Source organism: Rhamphochromis sp. 'chilingali' (genome assembly GCF_963969265.1).
Source record: "Rhamphochromis sp. 'chilingali' genome assembly, chromosome: 19".
In the NCBI taxonomy this organism is placed as follows: Eukaryota; Metazoa; Chordata; class Actinopteri; order Cichliformes; family Cichlidae; genus Rhamphochromis; species Rhamphochromis sp. 'chilingali'.
Window position 1 is genome coordinate 1,129,893 of NC_137946.1, and position 24,108 is coordinate 1,154,000.

Here is a 24,108-nt window from a genome sequence, read left to right on the forward strand (position 1 = left end):
AAGCTGACTAAATGTGAACTTTGTCCTGCGGTTAATGATATAGTTGCAACGAACGGTGCTCAGCAGGGCACGTCTGCGTGGATGAGACAGGACCCCACTGTCAGAAGATCTCATTTTAAGATCATTAAAAGATTTCAATCTCACCTGTAGCTCAGAGTTAAACTTCTCCCAGTTTTGTTGGGTGTGATTGAAGGAGCTTCCAACTGGAGCGCAGAACACTTTGCATTGACAAATTATGAGGTGGGAAATCATCTACTCAACCAGAGCTGAGGAACTTTGAGCTACACAGAGACTGGGCTTTCTAGACACATTCATTTTGACCTGCCTGCACTCGGTGTGACTGTCGTACCAGCTCATAAGGCTTGTTCTGAGATCTTATCCCTAACAGCAGGGAGCCACTCGGCTTGCCCGGAGAAGGACTGTTTGCTCTCACGCTTTGAGGCACGCACCTGAATTTTTGAAGTCGCTTGAAGGATAGCTTCCAAATGAACAGACTCATTCGGTGGTACACCTTGGAAAAACAATCAGCGAGTGGCTGAATGACACACAAATAGTTGCAGAGTCGTCTCTGACTTCCTTCCTAACCCCAGCCTAAACAATTAGTCAGGCATGGTGTTTACTCAGCGCAGAGAAAACCAGTTTCTGTTTGGCTTGGTCGACACTATGATGACTTGAATCCCCGCAGGCACAGTAACTAAAGTGACTTCAGCTGAACTGGCCGGAGGCTCTGTTGCAGCGGTGCTGACGTATTGCGAGTTTGGTTCCTGAGCAGCTCAGCTTCCCTCTTTTGGGCTTATTTAGTGTTTGTTTTTCTATGCAGCACTTTTTGCACTGGATCCCAGGAATGGAAGCTGGAAACAGCTTTTTAAATGGTTCTCCAGTTTGAACAAAACATGTGCACAGGTGATGGCTGCATTTTGGTCTTTGTCAAGTGATGTGCCCAAAAATGAGCCATGCATTGCCAAGAGTTGTTTGTTTAGAAGCATATTGCAGATATACTTTGATTAAAACAAGATCTTATTTCATTATTTGCTTTTGCATGGATTGCTTCGGTTTTCCTTGCACCCTGCTTTTTTCCCCACTGAAGGTGCCGATGGCTTAAACTGGAACCATAGCAGAGACACAGCTCAGTGACTAAAAAGGAGGACATGTCAACAGCTCCCAGCTCCTTCAGCCCCTCTGGGAAATTACTTGCATGAGGCTGGGAGGAGAAAGAAATGTATTTTTTGTGTGTGTGTGTGTGTGTGTGTTACCATTAGTGTTTTAAATAAATCTTAAAAAGATTTACATAAAGGCCTGAACATCGTTCTGCGTCGCTCTGTGACTGCTCGCAGCTGGTTGGAGATGACGACCACTTGACCCTGCAGCTCGTCATTTTGGATCATTTGTGGTCATTAAGTGTCTGTAGCATCGTTTGATCAAATCAAGGCCTTTCTGTTTGTTTGCATGGTGGTGTGTCTGCTGCTCACTGTAAGAGAGCCCGGTGATCATCATCAGGTGGAGATGAGCTACACCTCTACATGTTTGTGTGTGTCAGCCATGAAGGTTCACAGATTTGGATCCAAATGGAAATCTGTGCCTGACCTTTGACCTGGACTGGTGAGACATTTATTCTTGGGATTTGATGCTTTGATATTCAAATAAAGCCTCTATGTAATACACGAAGAAGTTCAGTTACACACAGCCTTTGTTCTTGGGTTGTTGGGTCTTTTAGGAGACATCAGCCATAATGAGTCATTTTGCAGGAGATGGAGCTGTATAAATACTGTCACAGATAGTGACAGTAGTCTTCCTCACCAGAGATATAAGACAACTCATTACGTGCATCTCAAGTGTGTTTTCCAGTCTGGAGAGTGACGCTCAGGCCTATTTGTATCCACGCCAAAGAGCGCTTTATTTGATGTCTCGCAGGCTTTCATGTTACAGCTGTGAGGAGCGAGCAGCAGCTGTACTCGCTGTAGTGATTCTGCCTCCTTTGTAGAAGCTCCCGGTGTAATGTTGCAGAGTTTCACTCTGTCAGAACGACTCTAGCGGTGTAGGATGAATAGACGCATGAAGTAATTGTAACAGGTGAGCTCTCCAACAGGGCTGAGATGACCGAGTTAAAGCAGGTTAAGACGAGTCTGTGTCCCGCTCTGTTTTATGTATTGTTTCCTGTTCCTGTTGATGGTGCTTTCTGGATATTGGTCACTTATCAGCGCGGTACAACGCAGGGCGTGGTCTATATCCTGCTAATTCATATATTGAAGATTCAACTTACAAGTCTGAACAATGAAGCCAACATGGAAACACTAATGACTGCAGTTCCTCCACAAAAAGTAAGTCAGTGCTCTCAGACTCCATGTTTAGGCTAAACTAGCAGTGAAAAACATCTTTACTTTTACTCTCTATACCTAACTGTGTATGCTGCAGTATTGTTTGGTTTGGTCAAATTGAAGTATTCAATCATATTGAAAAACAAATCGTTCCATATGCATCTTTATATGCTAAAACAGAGTAGCTCCAGCCCACAGCTTGGTACTTGCTGGGTTTGCAGTTTGTCACACAAACTAATTAGATTAAAAACGAGGAATCTCCATATTTAGGATAAGTGCTCAAAATCAGTGAATGATGACATCAAGCACAAACTTACAGGCAGCCTGAGCTACATTCTTGTGTGCCGAGCTGGGCTGCTCAGATCATGATGGTCTGCACAGAGTCAGTCAGAGAACCAAACACAGCTAACACTGAATAAAAGGGTGGGTGAGGTAAAGAGACACCCCCCCCCCCCCCCCTTTTTTTTTGCTTTATCCTCCAGATGACATTTAAAATGTCAGCCAACCTAACAGAAAGATAATTGTGAAACTTTAGGTGCAGGTAGCAAGTTGTGTTATTTTACTTTTTAGAGGCGAGAGGTGTAGAAAGTGAATCCTCATTAGTTCATTCTGCACCTGGCACGCAGCTATATCTGCATATTGGCCTTTATCATTCAAAGCACGATCAGTAAGGACTCCGGGGGTCCTCAGATCTCTCAGTTAACCTCATCCAAGTGCTAGCCTGTACTCCACCCCACTTGCACTTCTCGCTCGTTCTCATTAGTCTGTGTATGAGAGACAGCGGCACATCTTAAGACGGCCAAAATTAAAGTATTGATTAGTATGTTTCTGTGGCTTTCCTGAAGCTTTGGCTGCGTAACCACATTGTGATTTTACAGAAATCCATACGGTTCGATATAGTAGTACTCTTAGAAAGACACGTTGTTGTCAGACTGGCAGTATGACAGCAATGCAATAAATTTGTTTCCTAGAAAAATAACACAAGTAGCTCTTAAATCCCTGTAAGTTGTGTCTGTATTCATGTCCTGCTAACGTCGTTCTCTCGCACGGTCCCAGGGCCGGGGAGCTAACTGAAATAAATGTGTGGTTGAGTGTGTGCCTGCCCTCTGGAGACGCTGATCTATGCTGAAAACTCCCCTGCAAACCCCGACATCGGCTTTCCCTCTGCAGCACTGGTCACAGCGAACACCTTTGGGTTTAGCCTTACCTGCTCTGAGCACTCACCACCTGTTCCATATTTTTAGCTCACTTCATTTCCTTAAAGAGGGCCTGACAGTACACAGGGAGATACTCGTTTAAAGTGAAATGGTACAAAGATAAAAATAGTTAATGCATATCTCAAGTTATTTCAAGTGAATGCCCACACACTGGCAGAAGGTTCTGTCACCCAACCTACATGTGGCAGCTATGTGAAACATGTAGTAGTAATGAGACGGGCTTAAACAGATGGTATTGTCTTTGTTTACATCAATTTTCAAGTGATACATGGGTGGACTTGGGACCAGGTATGTTTTGCACTAAACAGGGGGTGTTTGGCATGCTTCAGCTCCTAAATAAATGGATTGGTTCCATGTCGATATAGATGGAAGTGCCTGCTTTGCAGTCCCTGATCATTAGCGATAGCACAGTATATTAAGATACACGGTCCCAATGTGTAGTAACTGTAATCTGATTTTCAATCTTTCAGATTAAGTAATAGTGTCATTTGCACATGCTTCTGGTCATGCTATCACTGTGGCTCGTGGGATAGCAATGTCAGTCAGTCCGTCCACCACACCGGTGAAGACTGGGCTGTATTCATTCCTTTAATTATTCCTGCCTTGCTGAGGATTCGAGTGTTTGCTAATCGACGGTTGCACAGAAGTTTGGTTCAGACATTCATATCCACCGTGAGATAAATTGTATACTGTAATTCTCCCTTCCACCAAGATGCAGTACTTGGTTTACAGTTACCGTATTTTTCGGACCATAAGGCGCATTAAACAAAACCAAACAGTCAGATAAGTCAAACTTTCCTCAACTCATTCTTCTTGCTTCCTCCACTTCTGTACCATTGATTCATTAATGCTGAATCCTCTGCAGCTGTTCTATTCCCATGTTGTTGCAGTATATGAATGACTAACCTGGTATTGTGGATGGATTATCTCAGTTGTTCTCCTGACTGAAGTTTGGTCCGTTTACAGCAGGGGTGTCAAACTCAAATACACAGTGGGCCAAAATTCAAAACTGGAACAAAGTCGCGGGCTAACATTAATATTTATTGAAAAAAAAATCTTCCTCCAGATATAAGAATGAATCTTTCCTTATGGACTCAAATACGTTTTGCAGGGGCCAAATGTAATTAGGCTGCGGGCCAGAGTTTGACACCTATGGTTTACAGCATCCTGCCATGCGATTGCATTTGTCTCTAACCATCGGGAACCTTCACGTTAACTTTTATCGAGTGGAAAAAAAGTTAGCGTTCATCCTCCAGCTTCACTGTGTTTATGCTAACATAGCTGTGTCGCTAGCGATCACGTAGCACATCATTATATACCAGCTAGCCCAACTTCAGTAACCCTACAAACGTCACTGCTGTTTAGTTTCCTGTCTTCATTTATGTTGGAAGTGATAGCAGAGCTGTACGTTTGAATTCTTTCAGAAACCTCTCAGTCAGAACATGCTATATCATGTTTAGGTGGAAGCTAGCGAGCTAACTTCCTGCTAACTTCCAACTCTGTTAAGTGTAATAAATTCTGTTTTCATGGATGCCTGGATGTTAAACTTAATTGTTACACCTGGTAAAGCAGCAACACTGATGATTTTATTAAAGATGAAAGGATTTAGACAGTTTTTAACTCTCAGTGATGCTGCAGTGATCGTTTGACTTTGGGACCTGAAACAGACTGAGTTTAGGACCCAGATTCCTCTGCGAGGCTCCTGACTACAGCCGTGATGTTCCAACAATCCATCACGCGGTGCGGCTTCATATCTTAGCAAAGTCGTACTAAAACATTTTTGTCAGATCTTTGAGCGCCGTGTAGCACATAAAACCGGTTCGAGGTCAGTAAACACAACCAGAATTCATACATAAGGCGCACTGACGATTTTTGAGAAAATTAAAGGATTTTAAGTGCGCCTTATAGTGTGGAAAATATTGTAATGTATCTCACAGCATGACAACATCAAAATCACAAATGAACACATTACAGAAGAAGTATACACCTTTCCTGCTGCTGTAAATTATCTGTGCAGACAGCAGTGGAGGTGGGGGCATTGCAGGTGGAGGAATCGATTCCCATGGCCATCACAGTTGTGATTTCAGCCGAGTTCTAACAAGGCAGCTTAAGATCTCCTCTGACAGTACGCTGCTCTTCAACTTCTCTATATGATGCTCTCTACTTTTTCCTGCTCTGGTGCTTTTGCTGTACTGCTGTATAAATATAATTCTGCAGGAACGATGGACCTACATGAAAGAGCTGGTAATCTTTTGATGAAAACCTGGAGGAGGAGCAGCATGTAACCCTGGGCCAGCTGACACCGGCAGAGGGAAGCCTATTTTTGTGAGAGTTGCAGAGAATTGACCAACCTCAGCTCCTCTCTCCAGACTACTGCATCAAAATTTCTCTTTGTAGCTGGCATAAGGGTAGAGAATAGCAGACTTTTCAATGCTGCTGCTAACGTTACTTAAAAAGGAAGAGAAAGGCTTACAACCCATAGGGTTTCTTACATTTCTCGAGAATAAACTGGCTCTGATATCAGTGGGATGAAGGATGTGGCTGGCACGATGGAGTCATCACTGATTGCCATCAGCAAATGTAAAAAAGAAAGTCTTCTAAAATGTTGTTTTTATGTATATTGCCAGTTCCTTTTTTCCACTGCGAGGTTTCCTAATTACAGTGGCTGTGTGTGTTTCAGTGGCAGCTGTAACCTGCTGACAGATTCAGTTTATAAAGATATGAAGCTGAAACACTTCAGGTATGTTTGCCCAAAACTACCACTTAAAGGATTCATTGTTGAAATCGTTGCAGATGGTTCTTCTAGGTTTCGAGTTCATACCATACAACTGTGTCTTTGGTGACTTTGATTTGTCATTTCTTGTCTTTTAAATAATGTGTGTTATCTGCCAGTTTTCCACAAAGACTGAAAAATGTTGTAAAGACCCTCTCTGGGCGCGCCATGATTAAGTCATCGAGGGCTAAACATTTGCTTCCTGTCTGATATCAGCAGCTTGCTCGTGGCGCTGCCGTCGCAGGCCTCTGCCTGTGACCTTTCCCCACACAAAGAACATACCCACTTGTTCCTGTAAGGATCTTCAGGCCAGCTGGGGTCGTCTTTTTTTTCTTCACACATCAAATGCACATTAAGAAATCTGTTCCAAAGAGATAACAGCTGAACAATTGCCTTTGTTACGATGCTTACAATCCTGTGAAGGCCATATAAGCTTGGAAAAATGTCTTTTTTCCCCCAGCGAGAATTCTCTGAAATGCATTTCACAAAGGAGCTTATTGGCAGAGAAAGCCAAACCTGGTCACAGGCTGGAACGACCGTTACTCTCCGTTACATGTCAAGTGTAATGTGCAGCTAATTGCATTTATTAGATCATTATCCACAGTTGGAGGCCATGAATGTTAAGTCATGTTGTCACTGAGACGCCTGTAATCTCCACCCGTTCACACTGTCATGCTCATTAGACCGTAAAGACACACGTGCGCGTGAAACCGTATCGATGCGACCGTGTGCCGTGTAAGGAGAACACTGTCTTCACTTAATGCGCCGCTGTCTCATCTCAGAACATCAAGCCTGCACAAGACCTCTTACAGGCTGCCGCATATGAAATTTACACACCTGACAGCCATTCACAGCACAAGCACGATAACCTTTCTGCCAAATGGAAATGTCAGCGTCTAGATATATGCTTTGCTCTAAGGGAACAGGAGCCTGTAGTTGTGGGTGAATCAGATTACTGTCATCATTTTAATGCACATTTTTGGCCTTGCTAGCAGCGTAGCCAGACACGGCCAGACTGACATCATGTAAGTCTACGAAAACATCCAGCAAAGTTTTATTAGCTGAGAATCAAATAGAATTTTGTTTGTGTTTATTGTGTTTCTAATTTCAGCTTTTGTGTTGTTTTGGTAGCCTGTCCAACCAAGTGTGCGTGTCGGTGCATGCGAGTCTCCCTTCCCTGACTTTGGTTAAACGTGGACTAACAGTTTCCTTTTCACCTGCGTGTGTGTGTGTGTGTGTGTGTGTGTGTGTGTGTGTGACATTCTGTCTGCAAACACGAAAGCTTAAAAATGTTGAATGATTCCTGTTACAATGGTGCAGAGTGGGCTCGTGTTAAGAATCCATTCAAATGTGGTCTTCGAGGTTAACTCGATGATTTATTTTATTAAAAGCTTTGTAACCCAGAAACTACGATTCTTGTGAGTTTGCTTTGCATCCACCTAATAGACGTATTTACACGTTGCATAATTCATTTACAAGCTTCCTGAATTTTTTGGGAAAACAAAATAAACTTGTGAACAGAAACCTTTCTTACTTTCAGACATACTGCTGCTAGTCTTGCTGGACATTGCTGTTGGGCAGTCTAACATTGTATTACAGAGTGCATAAACTGATAAAAGTAAGTGAATAACGTTGTCGTATATTGTAACTGCTGATTATCTCATAGTGATACAGGTCATATGATCACTGCTGTCCCCGAAACAGCCGACCTGCTGTCAGGAAGGGTTTTCCTGTGATCGTCCTGGCACTGGGGATTTGGGTTCGGGTCCTTCCAGGCTGTAGCAGTCCATGACTTGAATGGTCTGAAGCAGTTTTAGCAGCAGGTGAAGGAGTAAAAGCATATCAGGCAGAGGTGGCAATATACACTTCTGAATTTAGGTTATCTCTTGCTCATGTCTTATGCGTTATTGACTGTAAGCTGCAGCCTCACCAGCCACTGTGCATCAGAGCTGACACAGCAGCGTCCCTTCCACCTGACCACAGGGTTCCAGCAGCAATGAGAATGGATAGAGATCACCGGGATATTGTGGCTCTTTGGGGGATTTAGTGTATCACTCTCAATGGGAAGGATGGATGGCTTCTCATTCTGCAGCAACACATTAATCCTCTGCGGGTTCAAATCATCACAGATTACCAGGATCCTCTTGAGAGCCGTAAGTGGGAATTTTAAGAGTCTGCAAGAGATGGATAACACTCGGTTTGTCTTCTGTATTAACCTGCCGTCTCCGCTGGACTCAAGCCTGTGCTAACGCTTTCTAAAAGTAGGTCACCAGCTCGTAGGTTGTGCCACTGGTCAGCCTGAGCAGTGTCACGAGGACAGAGGGTGGAGCCGGCCTCACCTGAAAAGTCCTCTACAACACAACTCTGCAGATCAGGAGGGCGGGGTGGTCCCATTCCCGTCTGTCCTTATTAGAGAAACCCCTGTCGGGTAACATTTTCAAGATTCCAGGAAGGTCAGGCTTGTTGCAGGGTGCCGACTCATGAGTGTGAGCACAGGAGAAATAATTGGCTCATCCAACTTCCCTGTTTGGAGTTTCATATCCCGTGTAATCCTGGGCTTATAATGCCTGAGGTAACCAACACTGGAGAGGGTGTCCTGGATTTGTTTGGGACTGTCCCCCGGTGTATTTCTGTCCACTCACATTGATCGTCGCCCGTGGATCCCAGGGGCGGAGCTTCCTGCCCATCGCATGGGTGGACAAGAACGTGTTTAACAGGTTTATGGTTCCAGCTAATTGTGTCTCGTACAGGTGCCAGATAATCCTGTGGATTGAATGAAAGAGTTCCGGGGATTAGTCTGTGCCGGGCAAACACACTGCAAAGTGTGCAGCAAGTGTCAGCACCTGTGTGCAGCTCGAGTCTGTGACTTTAGTTCACACATCTGAACTTCCTGTGCTGAACTGGATATCAGAAATATGAACCTGTGAGTCTTTGTTTGGGAGGACGTGGTCTCAAAGGTCTTTGTTTTGTGTAATAAGTTACATCCTATAGATGATGTTTGTTTATTTTTTGTCATTTTCCCATCATGTTTTTTCATCTACATACTGAACAATTTCAGTCCCCACACACAAACCTCACAGCCCTTTGGTGCTTTCACTGGTTTTAATTCATGCCTAAATGTACACTTTATTTTTTTATTTACAAACTGTAATCATTGAAGTTTTCATCAGGTCACAGTTTCTCAGGGGGGAGTGGGGTGGCTCATTGCAGCATTTGGAGCTGTGGTTTGCAGAGTACTGCTGACTCTGAGACGTGTAGGAAACTGTCATCATTAGCTGTTGTCCCCCAAGAATAAGTCGTGTTTGACATCAAATACATTCATCAGTCATAGAGATGAGAATATCCCTTAAATGTGCCCACAGTTGTTGGCTGATTACAAAGTACTCTTGCTGTTTCCAGAGGCCCTTAAGCTGCTGCAGTGTCAGTTGATGCAGATCAGTTCCGATGATTAGACTGTCACCACCAACCTCTAGTTGCACAAAAAGTGGAACATGGGAAAAGCCAAAAAAGCCAAATTCCTTTTGTTTAGAGAGCAACCAAAGTATCCCCTAATGCTTTTTCAAAAAACAAAGTGTGTGTGTGTGTGTGTGTGTGTGTGTGTGTGTGTGTGTGTGTGCGCGTGCGCGCGTGTGTGTGTGTGTGTGTGCGCGCGCGCGCGTGTGTGTGTGTGTGTGTGCGCGTGTAGACACAGAAACTATGTAAAATCCACACTGTGCCATAGGCTTGCTCAAAGATTCATCAGTAGCAGCCAGTTCACCAGCCAGAGACCTCAGGGTGCTTTATATTGTAAGGGACAACAATACATACAGAGAAAAACCCAACAATCATATGACCCCCTATGAGCAAGCACTTTGGCGACAGTGGGAAGGAAAAACTCCCTTTTAACAGGAAGAAACCTCCAGCAGAACCAGGCTCAGGGAGGGGCGGGGCCATCTGCTGTGATTGGTTGGGGTGAGAGAAGGAAGACAGGATAAAGACATGCTGTGGAAGAGAGACAGAGGTTAATAACAGATATGATTCAATGCAGAGAGGTCTGTTAACACAGTGAGTGAAGAAGAAACACCCAGTGCATCATGGGAATCCCCCAGCAGCCTTTAGGAGAAAGGAAAGTTTGAAGCCTAATCTTGAAAGTAGAGATAGTGTCTGTCTCCTGAATCCAAACTGGAAGCTGGTTCCACAGAAGAGGGGCCTGAAAACTGAAGGCTCTGCCTCCCATTCTACTTTTAAATACTCTAGGAACAACAAGTAGGCCTGCAGAGCGAGAGCGAAGTGCTCTAATAGGGTGATATGTTGATGTTGATGTTATCCACCCGTCCTTCATTTGAGGCAGATGAAATGTGACAGGAGAATACCTGATCAGCCTGTAGGCTCATGGATAGTAGAGCAGCAAGGGAAGAACCTCTTTAGTGTAATATGAGTTGTACTCATTTGATGTTAAGTAGATGAATGTATTGATTTGTACTTATTGCGGCCTTCTATTAAACATGGGATAAGGCCTCGTGGCAGTTAAAACCCTGGAGTAAAAATGTGTTTTCTTGTAACAAGATTCTCACTGAGTAAAATAATGGTACTAATAGAGATTTTCTTACGACCGAACCACATAAAGTCAGTTTCTTCCCGCTCACTGTTCCCAGTCCTGGATGAGGAGCACAACATTGTTGCTGTTTGAAATTGACTCAACACTAAATTGGTCACAAATTAAGACAAAATCTTGCCACAGGCGTGGTCTTCATGATATTTATGTCAGCAGCTTGGCACTGATGGCTAACTGTGACACTAATGTGCTCAAATTGTCCATTTAGTGATTTCATTTTACAAATGACGTTAATTTGATTTCAGTGCCCTTTTAATTAGACACCCAGTTATTACTGACATTTGTCTTTTAATCAGCTCTGAATGCTTTTTAATGGTGTGAACGTTGACAATGAGCTCAGGCTAGTGTAACGCTCCTCCTAGCACTGATCTCAACTTTGATTAGGACCAGATGCTAATAGCATGTAGCAGGATCCAAAGCAGCAGCATATACAAAGATGCAGCAGTCTGATGTGCACGCTGCTCTCAGCTCTGTGAGCGCAGGAGGCACCAAAGTTCAAAGAGTCAACTTGTAATTCACAGTCTGAGATAAGCCAAAGCCCGTTTCAATTGTTCTAATCAGAGAACCGACTTTGTTGTTAGTTTAGTTACAGCCAGTTCCAGTCCCGAGGCCACAGCAGGAGCACAAAACTGCTGCAGCAAAGAGAACGTGTTTGCTGCGCTGCAACAGAAAGAACTGTGTTGACCAAAGATAAATAATATCTTAGTCAGCCCACAAGTCACGGCCACAGTCGTGCTTAGTCATGCTAAAGCTTGCTAAATGAGCTTTGTGCTACAAGCCTGCTGCAGACTGTGTTACTCGGTCTCAGTGCACCAGCCTATACAGATGCTTATATATATATTTATATTGGCTTAACTCCAACAGCACACTGCCGTCCCTTTAATGTCCATTGGAGGCTCCAACAGCGAGCCGTCCCCGGTCATGTTAAAAACTGTTGCTTCCATCTAGTTTTGCTTCCTCTTGTTATGTTGCAGGCTTGCAGTTACACTTTATGTTCCATCATTACTGTATGTGCTCTTTGTTTCTCACCATACCACCGCATGGACGCAGCAAACACAGCGGTGCGCGTAAAATCAAGCCGTTAATGAGTGATGCAAATGCCAAACAAGGCGAAAAAGATTGAAAGATTGTCCCCCAGTTACATTTGCGTTTTATCCTGACGTGTTAACCGAGGTTTTACTGTAGAACAGAGTGATCGATCAGTGCTCCGAGACTTGAAACCCGAGCCATGGCCCCTGTTCTCACTGTCTTCTTGTATATTGTGAGTTCTACTGTATGTGTAAAAGTGTGTTTTTCAGAAAGCAGCCTGCTGGACAGGGACCATGCTGTGTCCCTGCACTCCACAGAGACCTCAGATGAGGTAAAGAGGGGGAAATAGCAGACCCAGTACATGAAAAACAACATGTGAGCAGCTCCTTGGATGCCTTAGTTTGCTCCACACGCTGTCTTCTCTTTCTTTGAATGCAGGATTTTATTTTGACTTTGGCCTTGATGTCTGTGTTTGCCGTCTACACGAATGGCACAGGAGACAAATTGAAGGCAGGTTAAGGGTGAAAGTGGTTTGCTAATGGAAGCCAAATGGATTCATTTGTTCAGCCGTCTCCTTCCTGCTGTAACTGGCTCTGCTGAAGCTGCTTTCAGTCTAAACTGAAATGAAAGAAGGCTTTAAAACCTTTGCAGAGGATCTCAAGCTTCTTTCTGGTTTCTGTCTGTTTTTCCTATAATTGTTTACCTGATGACAAAGATACTGTTTGAGCTTTAAACATTAACATTTGCATCTGCAGCAGAGCTTTGAATGAAAGCATTGATCTCTGCAGAACATGGTACACATGTTGTTTTCATGTTGCTGTATATATGAAATTATTAACATTTTCTATAATTAAACTATTATGATTAGGAAACTGTAATGTCAATGTAGTTTTTCTTCATTTTTCTGATGAAGAATTTCATTTTAAAACATGTTCGACATTGTGAAATTTAAATATAGTACACGTAACAGGAAACTGGATGCTGACAGAAGAGTATTTGACCTTATATACGTCCAAACGCTGGACGTAACATTTTTATGTAAACTGAAGAAAACGAATGATTTGAGATGGAACGACCCTGTAACTGTTAACAAGCTGCCATGTTTACATGCACAGTGAGATTTGACAAACGTTACACTGGAAACAATCATCCGTCCAGCCCTTAGTAGCAGAAATCAACCACCTCTCTGTGGCTTGCAGCAGACTTCAGCTGTGCCAAACAAAAATCAAAGGCTCCATTTCTAAATCTTTTCCCACCCTTGAAATCACCTACATGCTGAAATTTCACTAACGGGAGTATTTTATTACAACAAACTGAAACCTGACTCTAGCAAACAGGTTTGCATCGGCTGTGCTGCATGCACGCTCCTACATGCATCGTTTCCATGCTCGGCTTGTTCACGATGTGAGCTCTGCGACGTCATCAGAGTCGCTGCTGCAGTTTGACTTTCTTTACTGAAGGATTTACAAACTGCACGCTTTGCACAGTTTTCACAATAATAGCTGGTTTAGTGGTAATCAGTACCTCATTTCATGGTGCATTCCTATTGGTTGGGAGATGCTGATCCAAAACTTCTGGTCAGAATCTGGTCCCAGGCTGTCTTTGAGCACTGCGGCCAGCTGTGAAGCTCTTGCGCTAAGCAACAAAAGACAAAGTTTTGAAGCCATGACCAAAGAGATCGGCCTGAATTTCTTTATTTGGACTGGACAGTGTCCACGCCGCTTTGTGACATCACGCTTTGAAGGAGAATTTTCAGCATGTCGTTCCTACATTGTTGCTCTCAGTATTAAAACAATAGAAACTGATGCAGCAGAACCAGATATGTCATTCTTCTTCCCCACATCTTACAGTAACTCTATACCTGCAGTATATAGACATGTCTCGTTTGCTTCCTGGGGTTCAACTTTAGCTGTGTCCGTCTTTGTGGCTTGATCATGCAGGAGAGATCGGATTTTCTTGTACCAGAGAGAAAGAATTTGCAATATTCAGAAAGATGAAATTGAAAAAATTAAATAATATGTAGGAACCTCGACCTGTCAGTGTGGCAGTCACAGCGTCTCACAGCTGTGCTGTGAAGAGGAGAACCTGTCCTCTTAAGCATTTATCTGTTGAGATGAATGAGAGGAAATATTAAACCTAACAGCATATTGTCCTGCGTTACGGAAATGTGCGGTTACCTGCCTCTGTGAACAAATAAGTCGCAGTGCAGCTAAAATGAATAACCAGACCACTGCTTCTCCTCTGCCTCCCACTTCTGCCAGGCTCACACATGCAGCGTGTTGAATGCTGCTGCAGTGGAAAGAACCCGTTTCAAGAGACACATAATCACTGGCTGCGATAAGAAATAAGCAAAATATGACAGATCCTTTTTGTTTTTCTCAAATGAGTCAGGAGGCACACAATGCGTCTCCCATCTCTGCTGCCAGTTTAAAGGTTGTTTTTTCTTATCCAGTACTTGCAATTTACATAGCATGAATAATCAGCATTGGAAATATGCAAATAGAAGAGGGTAAATTCTAATGTGCAAAGTGGTCCTGACACATGCTAAATCGATATAGACGTCATTGACATTCATACTTTTGCATGAATAGTGACTGTTACAGAGGAGTCCACGTAGGGGGTCCCTAGGATCCAGTGTACTGTACTGGTGCTGCAGGGAAAAATTACTTTCCCAAACATGACTCCCAAAATGTTCCGGTCGGGTTGTTTTCTTTGGAGACCGGCTGCGGTCGTCTCACTTTCCCTGAATTGTGATGAATTAGCAGGTTAGTTAAGGATGCTTTCCAATCCCCGGAGTATAAAGATGGAATAAGGCATTCAAAAACTAATCCCATTACCTGTGAATGATGTTCGTGTGGTCACGTCGTGCTGATGTGTCATCAAGCCCTCAGGTTGCTGCAGTAGCTAAAACTGCTTTAGGACGCGTGTCGCAAACCCTGACAAACAGGAAATGAACTAGTGTAACATCTCTGAAATTTAAACAAGTCTTGTATGTGCACAACTGTCTTTCCACAGCATGTCTTCATCCTGTCTTCCTTCTCTCACCCCAACCAATCACAGCAGATGGCCCCGCCCCTCCCTGAGCCTGGTTCTGCCGGAGGTTTCTTCCTGTTAAAAGGGAGTTTTTCCTTCCCACTGTCGCCAAAGTGCTGCTCATAGGGGTCATATGGTGGTTGGGTACCTTACAATATAAAGCACCTGGCGTTTTGTAAATAAAGCTGCATTGAATAGACGTTAGCACTGTCAGCTCGGTAGCTAATAGCTTCTATTTGATGCAAAAGCGCCGCATCAGTCCCGTGGTAAAAAAGACCACAGGGTCTGAACCAAAGTGATGAACCAACAAAGTGATGCTGCCATCCCGCTAATTTATGCGTTAGTGCTGAGCGGCTGAAACTGAGACCTGGCAGTGGGATGACAGGAACCAGTAAGACACACCTGGACAAACTGGAACACGGTGTTATTTTTGACTATGAAGCTTCTACCTTCCTGACACACTTCAGGAATAGCATTACACGGCCCATTTACTCAACACCTCAGATGTGACTTCCTCATACTGTGTCTTTTCACAGCACACATACAGACCCAGGTGGTCCATTTAGGATGAAAGCACTCTTGATTCCTGCTGTTCATAGATGGTGTTTGACGGCTACGTGCCCTTTAGCTTCGATGGCCGGGCTAGGCGCAGAACAAAACCTGAGCTGGGTGTACTGGGGAGCTATTTTCTGTTTGCTGCTAATGGTGAGACTTTGATTAGAGATGAAAGAGGAAACGCAAAGTAAACAAATTGCACTAAAATGTGTGGTTATGCACACAAAGCATTCAGTCTTTTTTTTTGTCTGTCTTTTTGTCTGTTTGCATTTTTTGCCTGGGTCCGCCTACATGCATCTGACTGAAAGCATGAAGCATAATAAGGCTTTTCACTAACAGGGTTGGGTTTTCTAATGAAGACATTAATTTGAATTTGTAGGCTCATGAACCACCAGGCCACCCGCCCACGCAGAGATGACATTTCCTCTTTGAACTGACTGATTACGTTTAAGCGTTTTTTTTGCAGCCGTGTTTCGTGCAAACCTTCAGCAGCCTCCGAAATCTTTGATAATCCGGCTCCCTTTACTAAGACTGTGAGAAGGCTTGTTTCTAAAGTTTTCAGCAGCCAAAAAGGGACTAGCATGCAGACTTTCATCGTTAATTCAAGAGGCTCAACAACAATGCTTCATTAACCATTTAGAATTAAAGCCTTTGGATTGTTTATGGCCAGTTTCCATATTGTTTCATAAATGAATTTGCATTTGGTATCAATTCATTGTAGCTCTTAATTTGTGGATAAGGTCAACAAGCTGAACCAACCACACGGGGCTGGCTGCAGCTCAGGAGGCAGAGCAGGGCTTCTGCTAGGCCAGAGTGTCCCTGTGGCAACACACCGACCCCCAAGACGCTCACGCACGCATCCATCGGAGTGTGAGTGCTAGACTGAAAGCACTTGGAGGTGCTCGTGTGAATGTGGGTGTGAGGGGCAGCAGTCCGTTTAGTGTTGACCTGTCGTGCAGATCTGAATGTGTTTAACAGACAACAGTCTGCAGGTAGAAGTCAAAGGTAGAACGTGGATTCCTGTTCTGAATATATGAACATGTGATGTGACAAATGCTTATAGTTCCTTGCAAATGCTTATGGAGATGCATTTTTATTAACTCCTCTCTGCAGCATATTGGCGAATAAACAGATTGAAGATTCATTTAGCAGAGATAAATTGGAGAGTGAATCATCCTTAAAGCAAACCAGGTGCATGCATAGTGCATCTCACTGAGCTCAGTCTTTTTCCCGTCTCTGTCTTTCCAGCCGCTGAGACCCTGAGCGTTGCACGCTGGCCCAGGCCACATTGATGCTGGTGGGCACTGGCCTGTTCCTCTCCCTGCCACCTGCTTCTCCACAGCTCCCACGTCTTGAGCCATCATGGCTATGAGCCGTGACGCTGGCTGTGAGAGGCTGGACCCGAACTCTTCTACGCAGACCAGCGGTCTCACAGACATCATGGCCGCCATGACAACAAAAGACTCGGATGGCTCAGCCGCCAGCGGCGCGAAGAACGGTGGCTCCCAGCAGGACGTGGCTCAGGCCAAGCGGCCTCTTCCGACGCGGCCTCACCTGACTGGGAGGAAGCTGTCTTTGCAGGAGAGGACGCACATCTCCCCTCGCAGGCCTACTGTGGAGAGTAAACGGGTGTCCATATCTGACTCCCAGGTGAGATTGTTATCGCCTTTCAGCTTCAGTGTAAATATGTGACGTTTCCTTTCACAGCGCAGCAGTACCAGTGTGAGGTTCATTAAAGACATGAAGCTAGGTGCTAACCACCTCCTGGCCACATGCAGTCTTTTCTCCTGCCATCTACAGCTTCTGATTTGGGATAGTGGGTTTCTGAATTTGGGTGTGACAGGTGGCATCATAGCAGGGAGTGAGGTGCACGCTGACAGACGGCAGCTTGTCCTGCTCATGACAGCAGTTGTCAAAAGTAGACACCACCAGCACATCCTGTAGGATGGTGCGTCTGTTATTACAGGCGGTGTGTGAGTGCGACAGTGTTCCAGCTTTGTCCCTGAAATGTAGTCTGGACTGGTCCACGTGTGCTGTGATAATATGTTGGAGTGTTGGGGCAGGAAAAAAGAAGCAATTTTATCAGATTAGATGGACACGACGTGCTTTCAGGCCTGCGTCGTGTTGCTGAATGCACCAGAGGAGACGTAGGGTCAGCCTGGGAGCAGCTAAACATGTGACCCGTGTGTGCACTGTATGTCGAGCCTCGGCCTCAAAGACCCCACTTTTACGCTCTGTGGTTTCACATTTGTGTAGGCACGGTAAAGGCTCGTCGTGCTGTTTTACAGAAACCTTCAGGTTGCAAACGACCTGCTTCGTTGTCTTCTTCCCGGAGCTTCAGGGACATACGAGTGAGCAGCAAACCTGCAGTGATGCACACGGCTGCTGCTGCTTCACGTCTGGTACATTCAGTGCGAATGGAGAAGAGCACAAAGGTTAACTGTTACAAACAATGGAAGCTAATGAATCTGTTTAAAGTGCATGTTGTTACTATCAAAAACAGTTTTGCATCTAGTGTGTAACGACTGATTTACCGAATTATGGCTGATTTACATTTCTGTGGGGCGTCTTTGTAGCAGTCGTCCACTCGTCGGTGGAATTTATCCTTGATGCTGGTGCGGTGTGTGTTAATTATCATGTCATTGTGTACCAGTGTATCATATGTGGTGCCAGCTCCACTTCTGTAACTGGACACATACAGGAACTACTGAACAGGTACTGAGCTGGCCAATCACAGCAGCTGCAGGCTGGGTCAGCGCGATGTGTGGCTACATTTCTGCAGAGCTGCAAGTCTGAACCAATGCTGAAGGTTAGTCGCGTGGTTTCAAAGGGATTTGCAGTTACATCTCAGGTTAGAATGTAAATTTCCTGCTGAAGCATAAATTGAGCCTCGCATGTCAGGAAAGTCCTGCCTCTGGGGCCACAACAGCTTTCGCTGCTTGGTGTATTTTATTAGTTGAAGTTAACAAAGTCACGTATCCTGAGGAAATGGCTGCATACATAATTGCCTGTACTAGTTAGCTTTGCATAAAATCAAGCTAGCTCTGTGTGCGCGTGCATGCGTGCGCGTGTGTCTTGAAATGTGAAAGAAAGCAGCTTAAACCTGAGTCTCTGACTAGGGCTGCTCGATTATGGCAAAAATGATAATCACGATTATTTTCACTGAAATTGAGATCACGATTATTTGACGATATTTATTTCGTCCGCCAGAGCTTATATTATTTTTTTACATGCTGTAGTGCCATTTGTGGGAGCATTTCAAGTTGCTATACATCAATACAACTGTTATAGCCCATATTTTAATAATATGTATGCATTAAGTCCATAGTAACTACATTAATTGCAAAAAAGTGCAATAAACTACAAAAAAATTGAAAATCGTTTTTGTTTTTACATATATTTCTACTTGGAGAAATTTAAGAGGTTTATCCCTCAAAACTTTAAATACAAAAAAGTTGCAAAAAATAGTTTACAACAACAGGAAATTTATTTTGAGTGTCTTCATAGTTTTATTTTGGAGATACACCAATTTTTATATACTGCAGGAAAAACAAAAAACAATCCTATGATGCAAATTTGCAAAGAATGTGCATGTGCATCAAAATAAACTATTTCCAGCAGTGCAATTCGAGTTCTAAGGCCTACAAGTAAAAAACTAAATTTTCCGCAAAAATGACGTCACTTGCGATAGTTCGCGTTGACATCTTTTTCAATGTGGGAAGTGTTAAGAACAGCTGATCGGATCGGCAAAGCGTGTTTCTGGAATATTATGTTTTTGTTCCTGCAAGCTCTTTTTGTGCAATTTTTGCAAAGCTATATGTGGAAGGAAACCGTGACCGAGGACAAGCTGATGGCATAAGAAGTACAACTCCTCTGGTTTCATATGCAAAAAAATTTATTGTGCTAGCTTAGCGTTCAGGTTCTACAGGGATTTAAAAATAGTTACACAAAACGAGCATGCTGCTCTGACCGGCTTTAAAGGTTTAACAATAACAATGTATTGAATAATGACTTTAAAAAATAATATAAAATAGTGTGCAAATACTGATAACAGTGCAAATGTTTGCAATATAAGAAATAAATGAAAAATGTGAACTTTGCAGTGTTGCTCTGTGGTGCAGCTACGACACCATAGCAAAGTTTACACACTGTGTCTACTTGATCCACGTCTGACTCCGCGAAGCCATAATGTTTCCACACCACTGAAGGTTTTTTTTTTTTTTACCTCTCTTTTCAACCAACGGCAGTCACTCTCCTCTCCAAATAACTTCTGCTTAGCTTTCCGAGCTTCCCTCGGGTCCTCTTAATTGTTGTGACGCGTGTTCGAAATGCAGAGCAGTGCGCTTGATTTGCCACATGGAGCAGCGCGAGAGTAAAGCATGAGGGAGGGGCTACTAATCGGCTCAGTCATTTTTAATGATTGTTGAAAGCCCAGATCGTAATCGTGATTAAAATTCGATTAATTGAGCAGCCCTATCTCTGACAGCAGTGATGCTTTTGTGTCTCACAGTGTTGACTCTCATTATTTGTCACCTGTTATGATTTCGGGGCCTTTATAGTCTGTTAGACCGGCTGCCAGTGCCGTGTGGCTCTGGGTGACTCTCGAGTCTCCTCTCTGCTTTTTCCAATTCAGATTGAACATAAAATATTTATGACAGCTGCCAGTACAGGAAACCCCTCTGAATTCATCACATTTCTGCCACAGCCTCGCAGACCTGTCATTGTGTCCATTCCTATCTGCAAATGGAGTTGCAGCTCCTGCACTGAACCATGAAAAAGGGCTCGTGCTGCTCGTATTTCAGCGTTCGCGCTGGATGTGCAGAACGAGGGTGGGAGAGAGGTTTGCTACGACTGGTAAAAGCAGACAGGAAGACGCAGCAAACACCTTTGTAGGCTTATCAGAATGAGCCAAATGAAAGAGGTTGTCTAAAATCTACATCCTGTTATTTCCACTTCAAAAAAAGACGTCTGTTGGTAAATTAGGAAGTCCTGCATTAAGTCAGATGATGAAACGTTGTCACCTTCCTCCTGCTGTCTTTTCTCTCTGTACTTGCAGTCTGTTCATAATGTGTTCCCCGTGCACCGTGGGAACTTTTAAGAGAATGATTTGTGTTTTAAAGTTTGGAGGATCTGAAGAACACTATCAACAGTAAGGACAAAAACAGGCATCATTGTGAGACGGTGTAATTGTACTTGACATGAGTGTCTATGGGCCTAGAGATGCAATTACACTGACTGCAGTAAAAGGAGGAAACTAATGCACCGACCCAGTCTGCTGGAAGAGTTGATGCAATGAGATGAATGCACCCGGCAACAGTGCATGCTAACCTAAATGCCCCCCAGTAAAATGTTTCCAAGCAGGAATACTGCGTGCTGGATTCGTGAGTGGAAACTGTACGTGACTCTCGGGATGGAGTTTGGCAGTCTTTGCTGCTAAGTATCTGCTTGTGTTTGTCTGTGCAGCGTGATACATTTTGCAGGCTTTTACACCAGATTACCATAAAAGCTGCTTTCTTGTATGACTACATGTACGTTAATGATGTTAATGCAGCAGCGGGGGGAGCTTGGAGTAAAGAACCAACGCAGAATAAACCCTCTTACTCTAAATTCGTCTCGCTTCACCTCATCTGCAGTTTTGTCCAAACAGATTGTAAAATGGATTTTTGCACCTTCAGGCTTCGGATGCTGTTTGACAAATTCTCCTTTTGGTTTTAATATTACGTCCTCAGGCTGCTGACTTTTAATGCCTGGTCATTGATTTCGAGTGTGTATTTGTTATGCACTGATATTGATCAGCTGTTTAGCAATGAATGCAGATGACGAAGGACAGGCTGAGGTCTGCAGGGAAACCGATGACAGCTGGGGCAGCCGTGTGAGTGTACGGTGACAGCCCCCCTCTAAAGATTTAGCGTGGGGCAGTGGAGCATTTCAGCTTGATATGTGCATGAGTGGCAGATGTATTTAAGGCTTTCTGCATGACCCTGTTTCTCCATCAGCCCTGACAGAGTATTAACTGCAGCGCTGCATCCACTGAGCATGTGCAAGCAAGCTGGGAATCCAAAACAATCCCTCCTGCTGCTCTTTTCTTTGGAATCTCTTCATTTTCCCTCTGATCCTTGACTGCCCTGTTTTCATTTTGTCTTTTTATCTCTCTTCAGCCAATCACAGCACTCCTTTTCTGAGTTGTACCCAAGCCTCAGTCTTCTGTCCCCTTCATAATAGTCCACAGTGCTGCACAGCGGCAGCGCATCAGCCTCACATCTCCTGCCGTGCCGACGCTAACATAACCAGCAGTGATATTAACCCACATTATAACGTTTTCTAAAATACGTTGCCTGTCCCGTCCTGCAGCGTGAGCTGGTGCTTTCGTCCTGCACGCTAACATCCGTGTTCTGCTACCACCTCTCATTCTGTAAACACGCCTCGGGTGACTGGGCTCGCTCACAAGCCGCCGCCCCCCCCAGCTGTAATGAAATAAAACGACTGCTTTCTCGCACGCACATACGCATGCACGCACGCACACACACACGCACACACAGAGCAGTGATCACCTTTTGATTACTGACTCCACAGCCTTTGTCCCCACACCCCCAACCCTCACCTTGCCCCCTCCCCTCCTGTGCCGTGCCCCTGGCTAACTCTGCTGTAGCAGTGGTTGCTATGGAACTGCAAATCAGCCGTTTAAGCAGTAGCACTAATGGATCTGCAGACGGTAAACACACTGCAGACTGCATCGTCACCTACGGTCAGGAATAAATAACTTTCAGTGCACGTGTGAGCACACGAGCAGGAAGAACATTTTGTTTCTTCTTTTGCTTTTAGATGCTGAAATGATTCCTTATTGATTTTTCATGTTTGTCTGCTTTGCTTGCTTCTTAGGACTGTATCCAGTTGAACCAGTATAAGCTGAAGAGTGAGATTGGAAAGGTGAGTACCATCCGTGCCCTTGGCCTCCATTCAGTTTACAAAGCAGCAGTAACTGAGGAGAGGTCGGGCTGCATGTGAGGAAATGGACAGCGCAGAGCGTGGCCCATTTTCATTTTGTTCTGTACATTCCTAAATTTGACCCATCAAATTACCACGTGTGGGTTTATTTGTGGTTGGGTGTTGTTGGATGTTGCATCACCAACCAAAGGCCTGCACAACCCAGTTTCAGCTGGTGCATCACAGCCCAGGAGGGCCATTACATTTTTTTATCCTCCATATTTGTACATTTCGGCTGTGTCGTCTTTTACAGCTTTTTAGAAACAAAGAAAAACATTTAAATTTGTGAAGCCAAAGTGCTGCAAACAGCCCATTTTTTCTAATAGCCAACAGGGACGACTCTGTTTGCACAAAGACGTTCAGTCAGAATATAGAAATGACCCAGCTGCTATGGGATAAAGTCATTAAAGCCTTTACTCATTTATTAGACGAGAGCCGTAAAGCAGGAGGAGGACGGAGCTTTAGGGTGGGCACATGCCTGAAGCCAACACTGGACCACAGATTCATGGAGAAGTCACAGACTAGCACTGTTGTACTGAAGCGCTGCAGTATTTGTCGATAACCGCTAACATTGGCTTGCTAGCAGATCCACAGTGGCTTTAGCATGTTAGCATAATAGGACTGTCCAAGCAAAAACAAAGAGGCTGTAAAGGAGAGACTGGGTGGTTAAAGTATCCTGATTACTACACATCCCAGAATTTCATTCAATTATTCCTAAAACCAGACATCTGCTTTATAGACACGTTGCTAAGGCGACTGCCTAGAAGGACCTATAATGACCCCTAAAATGAATTTAAGCTCAGATTAAAGTGATGTCAGACTTATGGGTTGTTGATACCCTGATAATAAACCCTGATATGACAAAAGCACACAGCAAAAATCAAAGTGCTTTCAGGTGTTTGTGTTTTGAAGCAGAAATGCATGTAAATGCAACATAAGAGCGTCGATATTTTCAGGTTGCACAGAAAGTCGCGATTAAAGAGAAACACTGTTGTGATTTGGATTTGGAGGAACTTGTCGTGTTGGGAACAGAGCAGAGGTACAACTGAAAAACCAAATCCAGTTGTGTGAAGTGCGCATTGTAGCCGGCGAGGCTAACCGTCTCAAACAGGTTAGAGAGGGAATCAAATACTGTCAGACTGATATTTGCTGTATATTCTCTTTGCGTGCTTTATATGCGACTCAGCTGCAGGCCACACGTCCAAGTTTACAAGCAGGAAGCTTCACTCACAGTTGCACTGTAAAATGCAGCGAGCAGTAAAATTGTGCCTATTAAATGAGAAAAATGTCAGTTGCAGCTGCAGCGGTGCGTATTACAGTGGATTGCATCAAAGTCCTGACTGTTAACTTTTGAGAACAAATAAGTGAGTAAGTGGCGCCTTTAAGCTGTCCGGGCATCAGAGTCTATATATGATTACTGAACCTCTCTGAACATTTGGTCGGTTCCTCGGTGCAGAGCGCTGGCACTAAACACACATCCTCGGGTAGCGTGTGTGGGAGGACCCATTCTGTGCTGCCAGAGAATAAAAATGTTGTCTTTCAGTGGAAACGGTGCTGCCTCAAACATTCTGTCAGTGTGGCGCTGCCGTCTGCTCCGAGCGATGCTTT

At 44.1% G+C, this 24,108-nt stretch overlaps 1 protein-coding gene across 2 annotated transcripts in view; it reads left to right on the plus strand.

Annotated features, from left to right (window-relative positions):
• camkk1a (calcium/calmodulin-dependent protein kinase kinase 1, alpha a) overlaps window positions 1-24,108 on the plus strand; it is a 56,347-nt gene that overhangs the window by 1,262 nt on the left and 30,977 nt on the right. For both annotated transcript variants that reach the window (XM_080866745.1, XM_080866746.1), the window contains exons 2-3: window positions 16,765-17,166; window positions 22,396-22,443. In XM_080866745.1, coding sequence (XP_080722871.1) covers window positions 16,879-17,166; window positions 22,396-22,443 — 336 coding nt within the window. In that variant the 5' untranslated portion in view covers window positions 16,765-16,878. The remainder of the gene's footprint in view (window positions 1-16,764; window positions 17,167-22,395; window positions 22,444-24,108) is intronic.